We start from the raw sequence: 17,477 nt of genomic DNA on the forward strand, positions 1-17,477 counted from the left end.
AATTTTCAACCACTTTCATTACAAGATAGAGGAAATCTTAGAGCATATGAAACATACATAATTCTGTGGGCATTGTAGAACAGCAGACAGATTAGAAATATATAATTTTGTTCAAAAGTTTTGCCCATTCTAGTGATTAGTGGAAAAACTGCAATTCCCTCTTGAGTAATGAACAATTTCAAAAATAATCAGTCTAGGTAGTCTTCAGAGTTTTTGGTTTTCTTGGTAATCTATACCAAAAAGTGTCCCAAATTACCTGACTTCACTCTATTTCTCTCTACGACCACATTCAGTTTCTGAAGGAAAATGTTCACAAAGCATTCAATGCAGTCTCTAATGTTCATCAACCACTGTAAGTGTGTAAACAAAATATGCTGTCCCTCAGTGGCTAAACAATGTAGGATCAAAGCACATTTTCTCTTTTAAGGTAGATCCTCTTCAGATAGTGCCATCACATAGTTATCAAACATGCAAGTCCATGCAGTAAATTTAATATTTGGCTCACCCGGAGTTTCTAGAAATGCAGGAGGCAGTAAGAGAGAAAGTAGGGCCATCCAAGTTGCCAATATGTAATGTATTTAATCCAACATACAACTTCAGTAACTTCAACTTCAATCCTCTTCATCCTCTTAATTCATACACCGCGGCAAACTCAATATTGCTCGTGCCTTCTACATTTTGTACATATCCACTACAAAGCGACATCTAGCATTTGCACATATTCTCAATACACAACACACAGCTGATTCCATTCAAGGCATGTTCATCATTTTATCAATAGCTCACTCACTCTACGCTAGGTAATTGCAGAAAATATAGTCAGACATCCTACCTCAAATGCAAACATAAACGTGAGTGGAGCCCTGTTTTTCTGGAAGGTATCAGTTCTGCAATGTGAAAGTGAAGTGAACACATTTCTAATCAAGCTGAGTGTTTTTTTGTCCAGCTGTAGCTGGGGACGGCTTTCTATGACAGGCGGACACTGTATAAAAGTAGTCATACACCTACCCTGCACCTCAGATCTGTCTCACCAGGCACACAACCAACTCATCATGGCTTTCTTTAAGATCACTTTGCTTGTCTTCATTGCCCACCAGAGCTCTGGTAAGAACATTTTAGGATGTTTCAATCAACTGATTGGTGTTTCATCAATTGTTATTTAATTGTATATTGATAGTATTCATTGAAATATTATGGATTCAAGTTTAAATGTGGTGGAACAAGCAACGAAAATGTTCCCAATTGACACTTTCTACCAGCTCTTGCCAGGGTTATTGATGCTGAAGGAAACAAAAATGTGTGGGACAACCTGACAGTGAGTGTCCTGTTCCTTGCTACTTACCTTACAGTAGTTGGTTAGTACTTCATCCATTTTAAAGTACAAAATGTTCACTAAATCCACATTGACCAGTGCAGCTGTGCTTTTGTTGAGATAAAGCACATAAAGCATTATTTCATTTTAATTGAAGAGGGATATGTTTTTATTTAACACATGATGTAAACCAACAATACAGTCAAAAATATTAAACGGCTTTCATATCTATGATATTAGTGTACATTTTGAGCTAGTACAAAGACAAAATGATTAGCCATTTAATGTCACTAAAAAGTCATGAGAACATACATTTCACTTCTCTTTTTTTGGAACGGTTTGGGCTTAACTGACTTATGTATAACCATAGTCTTCCTCTTTTCCTGGTAGAATGGTTTGTTCAACTACAAAACAGAAACCTATACATCACATACCATTGATTGGCTCACTATAAGTACTGTTGATAGAAAAACATATGAAACCTTGAGTTTTTTGTGGCTCAGTCTTGGTCCAACTCAACAATTGTTATCAGTGTTACTTTATTTTTCAGACAGGGGACACCTGCCAGGACTGTACCCAAATATTTGAACTCCTTCTTGATATGTTCTCCAACAGAGACCTTCAGGTGAAAACAATTAAAGCTGCTAACACAAATTTCTCAGGCCCACTTATGATTTGTGATCACAGTCACATACGGATGCAGTGTTGAAGATAACTGTTGATATATGTATATCCCTTTTTAAGGTATCTGGGTCATCTCTTTTCAGACATCTGTAGTAAAAACATCTGTTCCTAAGACTTTTAATGTGTGAGAAGGTTGCTCTGTTTTTAGCTACTCCTGACATTACACTCTAGCTCTCAGTTCCATATCGTTGAGGTGAGGTGGGAAACACTTCCTGTTTTCTATCTTATAGTGTATAAAAATAAACCACAGATGTAGCACCTATAGAGCGTCTCGCAACCAGTTCCCCTTTAAACAGCTCCAATCCAGGGCCGGCCCGAGCCAATAAACAAACGAAACATTTGTTTAGGGCCCCGCCACTGGTTCGGGGCCCCGAACCAACTGCAGGGCCCCGAAATTAGAAATAAATCAATGTATTGCCAATCAAAGGGCCCCCTACACTATTTGTTTAGGGCCCCCAAAACCCTGCTCCAATCACATTGCTCTTGCCTCTTCTTCATGCAGGAAAAGATCAAAGAAAGTCTGGAGGAGCTGTGTGAACGTCTGCCAGGACCAGGAGCCTCTCAAATCTGCAAAGATCAGATTGACAAGAACCTTCCCATGGCAATTGCTTTCTTGACTTCCACTGTTGTATGTATTATTTCTCTTTTTATATTTTGCGGCAATAATTATTGATGTTTTTATCGTTTTCATTGATGTAAATTGGGGGATGAACTAGAAGTGAATTGGAGTCAATCATCAAGTCCCTCCCCTACTCTACAGAAACCAGGTCAGGTTTGCAGTATGTTGGGACTCTGTGGCACCCAGTCAGATATATCGCAACAGAACCTGCTGATGAGTCACATTCGAGAAGCTATGAGGGCAGCCATGATAGTTTCAGAGGTGAGGCATTAAGGCAGTAAGACTTGATACTGTTTCACACCATCTGTGTTTCCTTGTCAGTCCCTGGCTCTCCCTTAGTCCCTTTATTCTCCCCTCTACTGTGGTCGCTTTACCAGGTGCAATCTACTCCAGAGTGTACCTTCTGCATTTATCTAGTAAAAACGGTTGAGCGCCTGCTGCCCAAAGAAAGAACTGAGGTAAGAAATACGCAAAATCATTGTATAGACACGCATACACATTCCAACCTTTCTACTCTGCTCATCTCTTTCCTTCTTGGCAGAGTGCCGTGATTGACTTGCTCGGTAGAGTGTGTGGCATTCTTCCTGCCTCTGTCAAGGACCAGTGTGAGGGTCTGATTGAGAACTACGGTAAGAAGCTGCTGGACTTACTCCTAAGCTATGCCACCCCTCAGGCCATCTGCTCCATCATCCACATGTGCAAGGGCCAGGAGACTCTGATGTTTGTGGGTGAGACACCATTCCTCAGTGGCCCAAAGTTACAGCCTTCCAGTACTGATCAGATTCATACATATATAGTAGGGCTGGGAATCGATATAAAAATAAACGAATTAATTGCACAATGTGATAAATGTGATAAATCGCAATGAATCACATTTTCCCCGAGTTTGTTATCATCATGTTAAACACTGAATTCCAAGATTACAGTGAGATTAATCTAGATAAAAAAAAAAGAAATCTACGCCCACCACTAATTTAATGACATCTCGTGAACTGTAAACAGTATCTCTTGGGAACTACAGAATAGTCATTCCCATCAAATATATGCAGCAACTTTATACACAACAAAGTGTTTAAGTGCACGTTGAATATTTAAAGTTTAAACCCTGAAGGTTATCAAAAATACTGCACAGGGCTCTACGCTAACTTTTTTTTGCTGGAGCACATGTGCCCCCAAGCGAAACACTTTAGGGGCACAGACAAAAATTTAGGGGCACAGTCAGTTTCTGTTTTTAAAAACATTAAACATTGCATCATCATTAGACTATTGAATAAATTCAGTTGGGGGGTTCAATTTCTGGACGGAAGCATTGTTTAAGTTTCTATTGTTAAACTCGTGTTTATTTTGGTATGTGTCGTGTTGGACGTTAGTTTGCTTAGTTCTATTGTTCACACTGAGTGTGAAAGATAGCTAGCTAGATCGCTAGCCAGGCTGTTAAAGCGCAGGACAGATAAAGTAGGCTATCGCAGGACGCAGCCTATGAGGTTTATCCGGGTCACAATTATTAGTAGTTGAAATAATGGTTTGAGCATATTTGGGTTCCATAGACATTCCATAGACATTTCTAATGAATTGCTAAGATTAACGCGCTAACTTTCCCAGCCCTAATATATAGTATTATGCCTGAACCAACATCTCATCATCATTATTTGATTGTTCTAGTAACCCCATCTTTCTCTGACAGAGAGCAGTCTTGTCTCTGACTGCGACTCTTGTGTGATCCTGGCTGTTCTGAGTCGCCTTAACTTGGGTTCCAACGCCACAGAGATACAGACATCATCTTACCTAAGCTCTGTTTGCCAGCTGCACCCCAACATCCTTCCTAAGGTCTGACTTGTCCCCTCGAGCCAAAGAAAGTTAAAGGAAAAAAGGAAGGATGGGATTTAAACTCAGCCATTGTCTCTCTTTACAGTGTGACAGCTTTACCAAGTACCATGGGGAACAACTGAAGGGGTTTCTGGGGAAAAAAGGTCCTCCCCTTGATGTGTGTGGGGTATGTCACGTTTGAATAATGTACTCTCCATTCCATGTCTACAGACTTTAAAATGTGGTGATAGCTGTGGAGGAAAAAAGGGGGGGGGGGGGGGGGGTCATAGTTTGTTTGTCTGTGTGAAGGGATGTAAGAGCTGAGAAGGGCAAGATATTGTTGGTTGATGATCCTAACTTGATTTTGCTGCTGCTTCCCAGAAAGTGGGCCTGTGTGGAGGAATGGGCGGGCCAGCAGGGCAAAAAGGAAACCCCTGCACTTTGGGTAGTAGCTACACGTGCAGAGATCTGAAGACTGCTCTGGAATGTGGGGTAAAGACGACAGATTTTTTATTACGTAGTATAATACCTAAATGACTTAACGGTCTGACTGTACTTTTTTGTTGTTTTTTGTAGACAGTGCCCTTTTGCCAGGAACATATTTGGGAATAAAGATTTTGCTCAATACCCCTCTCTCAAATGGAATGGTATGTGGAATATATTAGGAAACTAACATATATAGACATTACAAATGGCTAAGAAATAATCATCAAACTTTTTTTCTTCAAAAGAGAGCCTGAGGTATTTGCTACCACTGATGACCCTCATTTCAACATCCAATTGCAAATATTACCCAGTAGAAATTTCTCAAACGTTGGTTGTCTGTCAGATAGTGTGTTCTGCACACATTGGAGTTTGCTGATTGCATTGTCACTGTTTTTGTTAGCCTCTGTGCGCTTTTTTGAAACCTTCAGAATAGGGCTATGATTGTTTTTTCATCAGATTACTTTCTAGTACATTCTAGTACATATACTGTACTTTGAAAGTGTTGGTTTAGCATTAAAAAAATTATTTATGCATTTAGATATAGAACAATTTGATCAGCAGCTCTTTCAATAAACAAATTACGCACCACTGCTTATTTTCTTTGTCATTTGGATTATTTGTTTCCAGAGAAGCGGACACCCATTAATCAATAATTTCAATACAAACCACGCTGAGCCGTCAGTCGACATCATTTACTCCTTTTAGAGAGAATAATCTTAGATTTCTTCAAACACTACTATCCCCCATCACACCAATGAAAGTGAGGTTCTAAACACATTCATATATATATATATATATATACACATTATATATATATATACACACACACACACACACACACACAATTGTATATACTGAACACCGGAACCTTTGGTATGGAATTTTAATTCAAACAAATGAGTTTGCAGAGCAGGAAGGGTATTATTCCTTCAGAGATGGAACTTCAGAGACAGAGATCATGGTTTTATGACTTACAATTGAACATAGGTGAGAGGATGGGAAAAGAAGAAGGGCAAAGGGGTGGACAAACCAATAGAAAAGGCACTTTACTCTTTTCGTAACTAGAATGACTGACAAAACCAAATTTGATTAAAAAAGAATTGAAGCCTTCAACACAACCTACAGAGAAGCACATAAACAAGGTTGGTTTATATGTACAACACCAGCCATTCTTTGCCTTTATCTGCATGATCTTGAGGATATAACAAAACACTGATTTTTTTTTTTGTTATCATGGGAGATCAAGTCCAAGTCATTTCAGCTGTATTTGTTGCACAAGATTGTTTTCAAATATGAAATTATTTTAACTTGTTCCCAGTGCCCATGATCAAGTAGGTGACACATACACGTTCCTGGAATCATAGATAGGGCACAGTCCCCTTGATGCAGTCGGTGAGTAAAATGTGACAGATTTCTGGAATAATAGTTAGTGCTGTGCCTGTGATGCAAGTGGTGATGACAGTTTTTCTCTAAAGAGAATACAAAGTTGACGTCGCGCCGCATTGAATGCTTGGTAAATTGCAACATTGTTTTGTTTGGGCACCATTTTCTAAGGTTGTCCCCATACAGTTTATGGTTGTCCCGCATCCGTTGTGTGTCGAGGCATGCATGCTTGTTTTTATTCGTTTTTGTATTAAATCATACACGGTTTATACCATATTGAAGAGAAGGGCTTTCTAAATATATAAATGTATGCATGATTATTTTAGGAAAATCATTCTTTATCAAGAATCAAATCAAAATGTATTTGTATAGCCCTTTTTACATGCAAGCATGTCACAGAGGGCTTCACATACGCCCATCGAACTGCCCCTCAAAAATATTTCAAACAGCAATTTTTACAATAATCTTCTCCGTCCGTACAACTTAATTTTCAACCACTTTCATTACAAGATAGAGGAAATCTTAGAGCATATGAAACATACATAATTCTGTGGGCATTGTAGAACAGCAGACAGATTAGAAATATATAATTTTGTTCAAAAGTTTTGCCCATTCTAGTGATTAGTGGAAAAACTGCAATTCCCTCTTGAGTAATGAACAATTTCAAAAATAATCAGTCTAGGTAGTCTTCAGAGTTTTTGGTTTTCTTGGTAATCTATACCAAAAAGTGTCCCAAATTACCTGACTTCACTCTATTTCTCTCTACGACCACATTCAGTTTCTGAAGGAAAATGTTCACAAAGCATTCAATGCAGTCTCTAATGTTCATCAACCACTGTAAGTGTGTAAACAAAATATGCTGTCCCTCAGTGGCTAAACAATGTAGGATCAAAGCACATTTTCTCTTTTAAGGTAGATCCTCTTCAGATAGTGCCATCACATAGTTATCAAACATGCAAGTCCATGCAGTAAATTTAATATTTGGCTCACCCGGAGTTTCTAGAAATGCAGGAGGCAGTAAGAGAGAAAGTAGGGCCATCCAAGTTGCCAATATGTAATGTATTTAATCCAACATACAACTTCAGTAACTTCAACTTCAATCCTCTTCATCCTCTTAATTCATACACCGCGGCAAACTCAATATTGCTCGTGCCTTCTACATTTTGTACATATCCACTACAAAGCGACATCTAGCATTTGCACATATTCTCAATACACAACACACAGCTGATTCCATTCAAGGCATGTTCATCATTTTATCAATAGCTCACTCACTCTACGCTAGGTAATTGCAGAAAATATAGTCAGACATCCTACCTCAAATGCAAACATAAACGTGAGTGGAGCCCTGTTTTTCTGGAAGGTATCAGTTCTGCAATGTGAAAGTGAAGTGAACACATTTCTAATCAAGCTGAGTGTTTTTTTGTCCAGCTGTAGCTGGGGACGGCTTTCTATGACAGGCGGACACTGTATAAAAGTAGTCATACACCTACCCTGCACCTCAGATCTGTCTCACCAGGCACACAACCAACTCATCATGGCTTTCTTTAAGATCACTTTGCTTGTCTTCATTGCCCACCAGAGCTCTGGTAAGAACATTTTAGGATGTTTCAATCAACTGATTGGTGTTTCATCAATTGTTATTTAATTGTATATTGATAGTATTCATTGAAATATTATGGATTCAAGTTTAAATGTGGTGGAACAAGCAACGAAAATGTTCCCAATTGACACTTTCTACCAGCTCTTGCCAGGGTTATTGATGCTGAAGGAAACAAAAATGTGTGGGACAACCTGACAGTGAGTGTCCTGTTCCTTGCTACTTACCTTACAGTAGTTGGTTAGTACTTCATCCATTTTAAAGTACAAAATGTTCACTAAATCCACATTGACCAGTGCAGCTGTGCTTTTGTTGAGATAAAGCACATAAAGCATTATTTCATTTTAATTGAAGAGGGATATGTTTTTATTTAACACATGATGTAAACCAACAATACAGTCAAAAATATTAAACGGCTTTCATATCTATGATATTAGTGTACATTTTGAGCTAGTACAAAGACAAAATGATTAGCCATTTAATGTCACTAAAAAGTCATGAGAACATACATTTCACTTCTCTTTTTTTGGAACGGTTTGGGCTTAACTGACTTATGTATAACCATAGTCTTCCTCTTTTCCTGGTAGAATGGTTTGTTCAACTACAAAACAGAAACCTATACATCACATACCATTGATTGGCTCACTATAAGTACTGTTGATAGAAAAACATATGAAACCTTGAGTTTTTTGTGGCTCAGTCTTGGTCCAACTCAACAATTGTTATCAGTGTTACTTTATTTTTCAGACAGGGGACACCTGCCAGGACTGTACCCAAATATTTGAACTCCTTCTTGATATGTTCTCCAACAGAGACCTTCAGGTGAAAACAATTAAAGCTGCTAACACAAATTTCTCAGGCCCACTTATGATTTGTGATCACAGTCACATACGGATGCAGTGTTGAAGATAACTGTTGATATATGTATATCCCTTTTTAAGGTATCTGGGTCATCTCTTTTCAGACATCTGTAGTAAAAACATCTGTTCCTAAGACTTTTAATGTGTGAGAAGGTTGCTCTGTTTTTAGCTACTCCTGACATTACACTCTAGCTCTCAGTTCCATATCGTTGAGGTGAGGTGGGAAACACTTCCTGTTTTCTATCTTATAGTGTATAAAAATAAACCACAGATGTAGCACCTATAGAGCGTCTCGCAACCAGTTCCCCTTTAAACAGCTCCAATCCAGGGCCGGCCCGAGCCAATAAACAAACGAAACATTTGTTTAGGGCCCCGCCACTGGTTCGGGGCCCCGAACCAACTGCAGGGCCCCGAAATTAGAAATAAATCAATGTATTGCCAATCAAAGGGCCCCCTACACTATTTGTTTAGGGCCCCCAAAACCCTGCTCCAATCACATTGCTCTTGCCTCTTCTTCATGCAGGAAAAGATCAAAGAAAGTCTGGAGGAGCTGTGTGAACGTCTGCCAGGACCAGGAGCCTCTCAAATCTGCAAAGATCAGATTGACAAGAACCTTCCCATGGCAATTGCTTTCTTGACTTCCACTGTTGTATGTATTATTTCTCTTTTTATATTTTGCGGCAATAATTATTGATGTTTTTATCGTTTTCATTGATGTAAATTGGGGGATGAACTAGAAGTGAATTGGAGTCAATCATCAAGTCCCTCCCCTACTCTACAGAAACCAGGTCAGGTTTGCAGTATGTTGGGACTCTGTGGCACCCAGTCAGATATATCGCAACAGAACCTGCTGATGAGTCACATTCGAGAAGCTATGAGGGCAGCCATGATAGTTTCAGAGGTGAGGCATTAAGGCAGTAAGACTTGATACTGTTTCACACCATCTGTGTTTCCTTGTCAGTCCCTGGCTCTCCCTTAGTCCCTTTATTCTCCCCTCTACTGTGGTCGCTTTACCAGGTGCAATCTACTCCAGAGTGTACCTTCTGCATTTATCTAGTAAAAACGGTTGAGCGCCTGCTGCCCAAAGAAAGAACTGAGGTAAGAAATACGCAAAATCATTGTATAGACACGCATACACATTCCAACCTTTCTACTCTGCTCATCTCTTTCCTTCTTGGCAGAGTGCCGTGATTGACTTGCTCGGTAGAGTGTGTGGCATTCTTCCTGCCTCTGTCAAGGACCAGTGTGAGGGTCTGATTGAGAACTACGGTAAGAAGCTGCTGGACTTACTCCTAAGCTATGCCACCCCTCAGGCCATCTGCTCCATCATCCACATGTGCAAGGGCCAGGAGACTCTGATGTTTGTGGGTGAGACACCATTCCTCAGTGGCCCAAAGTTACAGCCTTCCAGTACTGATCAGATTCATACATATATAGTAGGGCTGGGAATCGATATAAAAATAAACGAATTAATTGCACAATGTGATAAATGTGATAAATCGCAATGAATCACATTTTCCCCGAGTTTGTTATCATCATGTTAAACACTGAATTCCAAGATTACAGTGAGATTAATCTAGATAAAAAAAAAAGAAATCTACGCCCACCACTAATTTAATGACATCTCGTGAACTGTAAACAGTATCTCTTGGGAACTACAGAATAGTCATTCCCATCAAATATATGCAGCAACTTTATACACAACAAAGTGTTTAAGTGCACGTTGAATATTTAAAGTTTAAACCCTGAAGGTTATCAAAAATACTGCACAGGGCTCTACGCTAACTTTTTTTTGCTGGAGCACATGTGCCCCCAAGCGAAACACTTTAGGGGCACAGACAAAAATTTAGGGGCACAGTCAGTTTCTGTTTTTAAAAACATTAAACATTGCATCATCATTAGACTATTGAATAAATTCAGTTGGGGGGTTCAATTTCTGGACGGAAGCATTGTTTAAGTTTCTATTGTTAAACTCGTGTTTATTTTGGTATGTGTCGTGTTGGACGTTAGTTTGCTTAGTTCTATTGTTCACACTGAGTGTGAAAGATAGCTAGCTAGATCGCTAGCCAGGCTGTTAAAGCGCAGGACAGATAAAGTAGGCTATCGCAGGACGCAGCCTATGAGGTTTATCCGGGTCACAATTATTAGTAGTTGAAATAATGGTTTGAGCATATTTGGGTTCCATAGACATTCCATAGACATTTCTAATGAATTGCTAAGATTAACGCGCTAACTTTCCCAGCCCTAATATATAGTATTATGCCTGAACCAACATCTCATCATCATTATTTGATTGTTCTAGTAACCCCATCTTTCTCTGACAGAGAGCAGTCTTGTCTCTGACTGCGACTCTTGTGTGATCCTGGCTGTTCTGAGTCGCCTTAACTTGGGTTCCAACGCCACAGAGATACAGACATCATCTTACCTAAGCTCTGTTTGCCAGCTGCACCCCAACATCCTTCCTAAGGTCTGACTTGTCCCCTCGAGCCAAAGAAAGTTAAAGGAAAAAAGGAAGGATGGGATTTAAACTCAGCCATTGTCTCTCTTTACAGTGTGACAGCTTTACCAAGTACCATGGGGAACAACTGAAGGGGTTTCTGGGGAAAAAAGGTCCTCCCCTTGATGTGTGTGGGGTATGTCACGTTTGAATAATGTACTCTCCATTCCATGTCTACAGACTTTAAAATGTGGTGATAGCTGTGGAGGAAAAAGGGGGGGGGGGGGGGGGGGTCATAGTTTGTTTGTCTGTGTGAAGGGATGTAAGAGCTGAGAAGGGCAAGATATTGTTGGTTGATGATCCTAACTTGATTTTGCTGCTGCTTCCCAGAAAGTGGGCCTGTGTGGAGGAATGGGCGGGCCAGCAGGGCAAAAAGGAAACCCCTGCACTTTGGGTAGTAGCTACACGTGCAGAGATCTGAAGACTGCTCTGGAATGTGGGGTAAAGACGACAGATTTTTTATTACGTAGTATAATACCTAAATGACTTAACGGTCTGACTGTACTTTTTTGTTGTTTTTTGTAGACAGTGCCCTTTTGCCAGGAACATATTTGGGAATAAAGATTTTGCTCAATACCCCTCTCTCAAATGGAATGGTATGTGGAATATATTAGGAAACTAACATATATAGACATTACAAATGGCTAAGAAATAATCATCAAACTTTTTTTCTTCAAAAGAGAGCCTGAGGTATTTGCTACCACTGATGACCCTCATTTCAACATCCAATTGCAAATATTACCCAGTAGAAATTTCTCAAACGTTGGTTGTCTGTCAGATAGTGTGTTCTGCACACATTGGAGTTTGCTGATTGCATTGTCACTGTTTTTGTTAGCCTCTGTGCGCTTTTTTGAAACCTTCAGAATAGGGCTATGATTGTTTTTTCATCAGATTACTTTCTAGTACATTCTAGTACATATACTGTACTTTGAAAGTGTTGGTTTAGCATTAAAAAAATTATTTATGCATTTAGATATAGAACAATTTGATCAGCAGCTCTTTCAATAAACAAATTACGCACCACTGCTTATTTTCTTTGTCATTTGGATTATTTGTTTCCAGAGAAGCGGACACCCATTAATCAATAATTTCAATACAAACCACGCTGAGCCGTCAGTCGACATCATTTACTCCTTTTAGAGAGAATAATCTTAGATTTCTTCAAACACTACTATCCCCCATCACACCAATGAAAGTGAGGTTCTAAACACATTCATATATATATATATATATATACACATTATATATATATATACACACACACACACACACACACACAATTGTATATACTGAACACCGGAACCTTTGGTATGGAATTTTAATTCAAACAAATGAGTTTGCAGAGCAGGAAGGGTATTATTCCTTCAGAGATGGAACTTCAGAGACAGAGATCATGGTTTTATGACTTACAATTGAACATAGGTGAGAGGATGGGAAAAGAAGAAGGGCAAAGGGGTGGACAAACCAATAGAAAAGGCACTTTACTCTTTTCGTAACTAGAATGACTGACAAAACCAAATTTGATTAAAAAAGAATTGAAGCCTTCAACACAACCTACAGAGAAGCACATAAACAAGGTTGGTTTATATGTACAACACCAGCCATTCTTTGCCTTTATCTGCATGATCTTGAGGATATAACAAAACACTGATTTTTTTTTTTGTTATCATGGGAGATCAAGTCCAAGTCATTTCAGCTGTATTTGTTGCACAAGATTGTTTTCAAATATGAAATTATTTTAACTTGTTCCCAGTGCCCATGATCAAGTAGGTGACACATACACGTTCCTGGAATCATAGATAGGGCACAGTCCCCTTGATGCAGTCGGTGAGTAAAATGTGACAGATTTCTGGAATAATAGTTAGTGCTGTGCCTGTGATGCAAGTGGTGATGACAGTTTTTCTCTAAAGAGAATACAAAGTTGACGTCGCGCCGCATTGAATGCTTGGTAAATTGCAACATTGTTTTGTTTGGGCACCATTTTCTAAGGTTGTCCCCATACAGTTTATGGTTGTCCCGCATCCGTTGTGTGTCGAGGCATGCATGCTTGTTTTTATTCGTTTTTGTATTAAATCATACACGGTTTATACCATATTGAAGAGAAGGGCTTTCTAAATATATAAATGTATGCATGATTATTTTAGGAAAATCATTCTTTATCAAGAATCAAATCAAAATGTATTTGTATAGCCCTTTTTACATGCAAGCATGTCACAGAGGGCTTCACATACGCCCATCGAACTGCCCCTCAAAAATATTTCAAACAGCAATTTTTACAATAATCTTCTCCGTCCGTACAACTTAATTTTCAACCACTTTCATTACAAGATAGAGGAAATCTTAGAGCATATGAAACATACATAATTCTGTGGGCATTGTAGAACAGCAGACAGATTAGAAATATATAATTTTGTTCAAAAGTTTTGCCCATTCTAGTGATTAGTGGAAAAACTGCAATTCCCTCTTGAGTAATGAACAATTTCAAAAATAATCAGTCTAGGTAGTCTTCAGAGTTTTTGGTTTTCTTGGTAATCTATACCAAAAAGTGTCCCAAATTACCTGACTTCACTCTATTTCTCTCTACGACCACATTCAGTTTCTGAAGGAAAATGTTCACAAAGCATTCAATGCAGTCTCTAATGTTCATCAACCACTGTAAGTGTGTAAACAAAATATGCTGTCCCTCAGTGGCTAAACAATGTAGGATCAAAGCACATTTTCTCTTTTAAGGTAGATCCTCTTCAGATAGTGCCATCACATAGTTATCAAACATGCAAGTCCATGCAGTAAATTTAATATTTGGCTCACCCGGAGTTTCTAGAAATGCAGGAGGCAGTAAGAGAGAAAGTAGGGCCATCCAAGTTGCCAATATGTAATGTATTTAATCCAACATACAACTTCAGTAACTTCAACTTCAATCCTCTTCATCCTCTTAATTCATACACCGCGGCAAACTCAATATTGCTCGTGCCTTCTACATTTTGTACATATCCACTACAAAGCGACATCTAGCATTTGCACATATTCTCAATACACAACACACAGCTGATTCCATTCAAGGCATGTTCATCATTTTATCAATAGCTCACTCACTCTACGCTAGGTAATTGCAGAAAATATAGTCAGACATCCTACCTCAAATGCAAACATAAACGTGAGTGGAGCCCTGTTTTTCTGGAAGGTATCAGTTCTGCAATGTGAAAGTGAAGTGAACACATTTCTAATCAAGCTGAGTGTTTTTTTGTCCAGCTGTAGCTGGGGACGGCTTTCTATGACAGGCGGACACTGTATAAAAGTAGTCATACACCTACCCTGCACCTCAGATCTGTCTCACCAGGCACACAACCAACTCATCATGGCTTTCTTTAAGATCACTTTGCTTGTCTTCATTGCCCACCAGAGCTCTGGTAAGAACATTTTAGGATGTTTCAATCAACTGATTGGTGTTTCATCAATTGTTATTTAATTGTATATTGATAGTATTCATTGAAATATTATGGATTCAAGTTTAAATGTGGTGGAACAAGCAACGAAAATGTTCCCAATTGACACTTTCTACCAGCTCTTGCCAGGGTTATTGATGCTGAAGGAAACAAAAATGTGTGGGACAACCTGACAGTGAGTGTCCTGTTCCTTGCTACTTACCTTACAGTAGTTGGTTAGTACTTCATCCATTTTAAAGTACAAAATGTTCACTAAATCCACATTGACCAGTGCAGCTGTGCTTTTGTTGAGATAAAGCACATAAAGCATTATTTCATTTTAATTGAAGAGGGATATGTTTTTATTTAACACATGATGTAAACCAACAATACAGTCAAAAATATTAAACGGCTTTCATATCTATGATATTAGTGTACATTTTGAGCTAGTACAAAGACAAAATGATTAGCCATTTAATGTCACTAAAAAGTCATGAGAACATACATTTCACTTCTCTTTTTTTGGAACGGTTTGGGCTTAACTGACTTATGTATAACCATAGTCTTCCTCTTTTCCTGGTAGAATGGTTTGTTCAACTACAAAACAGAAACCTATACATCACATACCATTGATTGGCTCACTATAAGTACTGTTGATAGAAAAACATATGAAACCTTGAGTTTTTTGTGGCTCAGTCTTGGTCCAACTCAACAATTGTTATCAGTGTTACTTTATTTTTCAGACAGGGGACACCTGCCAGGACTGTACCCAAATATTTGAACTCCTTCTTGATATGTTCTCCAACAGAGACCTTCAGGTGAAAACAATTAAAGCTGCTAACACAAATTTCTCAGGCCCACTTATGATTTGTGATCACAGTCACATACGGATGCAGTGTTGAAGATAACTGTTGATATATGTATATCCCTTTTTAAGGTATCTGGGTCATCTCTTTTCAGACATCTGTAGTAAAAACATCTGTTCCTAAGACTTTTAATGTGTGAGAAGGTTGCTCTGTTTTTAGCTACTCCTGACATTACACTCTAGCTCTCAGTTCCATATCGTTGAGGTGAGGTGGGAAACACTTCCTGTTTTCTATCTTATAGTGTATAAAAATAAACCACAGATGTAGCACCTATAGAGCGTCTCGCAACCAGTTCCCCTTTAAACAGCTCCAATCCAGGGCCGGCCCGAGCCAATAAACAAACGAAACATTTGTTTAGGGCCCCGCCACTGGTTCGGGGCCCCGAACCAACTGCAGGGCCCCGAAATTAGAAATAAATCAATGTATTGCCAATCAAAGGGCCCCCTACACTATTTGTTTAGGGCCCCCAAAACCCTGCTCCAATCACATTGCTCTTGCCTCTTCTTCATGCAGGAAAAGATCAAAGAAAGTCTGGAGGAGCTGTGTGAACGTCTGCCAGGACCAGGAGCCTCTCAAATCTGCAAAGATCAGATTGACAAGAACCTTCCCATGGCAATTGCTTTCTTGACTTCCACTGTTGTATGTATTATTTCTCTTTTTATATTTTGCGGCAATAATTATTGATGTTTTTATCGTTTTCATTGATGTAAATTGGGGGATGAACTAGAAGTGAATTGGAGTCAATCATCAAGTCCCTCCCCTACTCTACAGAAACCAGGTCAGGTTTGCAGTATGTTGGGACTCTGTGGCACCCAGTCAGATATATCGCAACAGAACCTGCTGATGAGTCACATTCGAGAAGCTATGAGGGCAGCCATGATAGTTTCAGAGGTGAGGCATTAAGGCAGTAAGACTTGATACTGTTTCACACCATCTGTGTTTCCTTGTCAGTCCCTGGCTCTCCCTTAGTCCCTTTATTCTCCCCTCTACTGTGGTCGCTTTACCAGGTGCAATCTACTCCAGAGTGTACCTTCTGCATTTATCTAGTAAAAACGGTTGAGCGCCTGCTGCCCAAAGAAAGAACTGAGGTAAGAAATACGCAAAATCATTGTATAGACACGCATACACATTCCAACCTTTCTACTCTGCTCATCTCTTTCCTTCTTGGCAGAGTGCCGTGATTGACTTGCTCGGTAGAGTGTGTGGCATTCTTCCTGCCTCTGTCAAGGACCAGTGTGAGGGTCTGATTGAGAACTACGGTAAGAAGCTGCTGGACTTACTCCTAAGCTATGCCACCCCTCAGGCCATCTGCTCCATCATCCACATGTGCAAGGGCCAGGAGACTCTGATGTTTGTGGGTGAGACACCATTCCTCAGTGGCCCAAAGTTACAGCCTTCCAGTACTGATCAGATTCATACATATATAGTAGGGCTGGGAATCGATATAAAAATAAACGAATTAATTGCACAATGTGATAAATGTGATTAATCGCAATGAATCACATTTTCCCCGAGTTTGTTATCATCATGTAAAACACTGAATGAAATCAATTGGCACAAGTATATTTTAAATAGAACATTTTACGTAGTGGTGGGCCGTTATTGGCATTAACGTGCTGCGTTAACGTGAGACTCTTACCTTAATCTATTCTCAAAGTTGGGTTTGGAGCTGGGTCTGAACTATGCAAGCTATGATGACTTTCACCTTGATATTTTAGCGCGGATGTATACCTAGCCGAATTGCAATGTAAGGGGAGAGAACGAGTCTTCGAACCTGTGTGTATGCCTTGTGTATGAAATTACAACATCAATTACCACACCGGGTTTGCTTCAGGGAAAATGTATTTTTAAGAAGCTTCCCAATGGAAACCTTGACAAGACTAAGGTTGTTTGCACCTTGTGCAATGCGTAATTAGTTTACTGTAGGAGTTCTTCGAGTCTC

The 17,477-nt window shown here is 39.3% G+C and overlaps 3 protein-coding genes across 5 annotated transcripts; all 3 read left to right on the forward strand.

Annotated features, from left to right (window-relative positions):
* Nucleotides 1–990: 990 nt before the first annotated feature.
* LOC146235923 (prosaposin-like) lies at nt 991–5,048 on the forward strand. 2 transcript variants are annotated; one of them, XM_084687374.1, is made up of 11 exons: nt 991–1,104; nt 1,260–1,315; nt 1,863–1,937; nt 2,499–2,624; nt 2,757–2,876; nt 2,993–3,073; nt 3,157–3,244; nt 4,300–4,442; nt 4,528–4,608; nt 4,803–4,913; nt 4,998–5,048. In XM_084687374.1, exons 1-11 carry the CDS (start codon nt 1,053–1,055, stop codon nt 5,031–5,033), a joined length of 969 nt encoding a protein of 322 aa, XP_084543500.1. In that variant the 5' UTR covers nt 991–1,052; the 3' UTR covers nt 5,034–5,048. The 2 variants fall into 2 exon arrangements, with proteins under 2 accessions (XP_084543500.1, XP_084543499.1); XM_084687373.1 differs by having other exon boundaries at nt 992–1,104; nt 3,157–3,343.
* Nucleotides 5,049–7,765: 2,717 nt separating this feature from the next.
* Nucleotides 7,766–11,823, forward strand: LOC146235924 (prosaposin-like). 2 transcript variants are annotated; one of them, XM_084687372.1, is made up of 11 exons: nt 7,766–7,879; nt 8,035–8,090; nt 8,638–8,712; nt 9,274–9,399; nt 9,532–9,651; nt 9,768–9,848; nt 9,932–10,019; nt 11,075–11,217; nt 11,303–11,383; nt 11,578–11,688; nt 11,773–11,823. In XM_084687372.1, exons 1-11 carry the CDS (start codon nt 7,828–7,830, stop codon nt 11,806–11,808), a joined length of 969 nt encoding a protein of 322 aa, XP_084543498.1. In that variant the 5' UTR covers nt 7,766–7,827; the 3' UTR covers nt 11,809–11,823. The 2 variants fall into 2 exon arrangements, with proteins under 2 accessions (XP_084543498.1, XP_084543497.1); XM_084687371.1 differs by having other exon boundaries at nt 7,767–7,879; nt 9,932–10,118.
* A 2,717-nt stretch (nt 11,824–14,540) lies between these two features.
* Nucleotides 14,541–17,230, forward strand: LOC146235925 (prosaposin-like). Its single transcript, XM_084686957.1, has 8 exons — nt 14,541–14,654; nt 14,810–14,865; nt 15,413–15,487; nt 16,049–16,174; nt 16,307–16,426; nt 16,543–16,623; nt 16,707–16,893; nt 17,193–17,230. Exons 1-8 carry the CDS (start codon nt 14,603–14,605, stop codon nt 17,228–17,230), a joined length of 735 nt encoding a protein of 244 aa, XP_084543083.1. The 5' UTR covers nt 14,541–14,602.
* Nucleotides 17,231–17,477: the final 247 nt, after the last annotated feature.

This window comes from Hypomesus nipponensis, chromosome 22 (genome assembly GCF_054491055.1).
Source record: "Hypomesus nipponensis isolate SF chromosome 22, ASM5449105v1, whole genome shotgun sequence".
NCBI lineage: Eukaryota > Metazoa > Chordata > Actinopteri > Osmeriformes > Osmeridae > Hypomesus > Hypomesus nipponensis.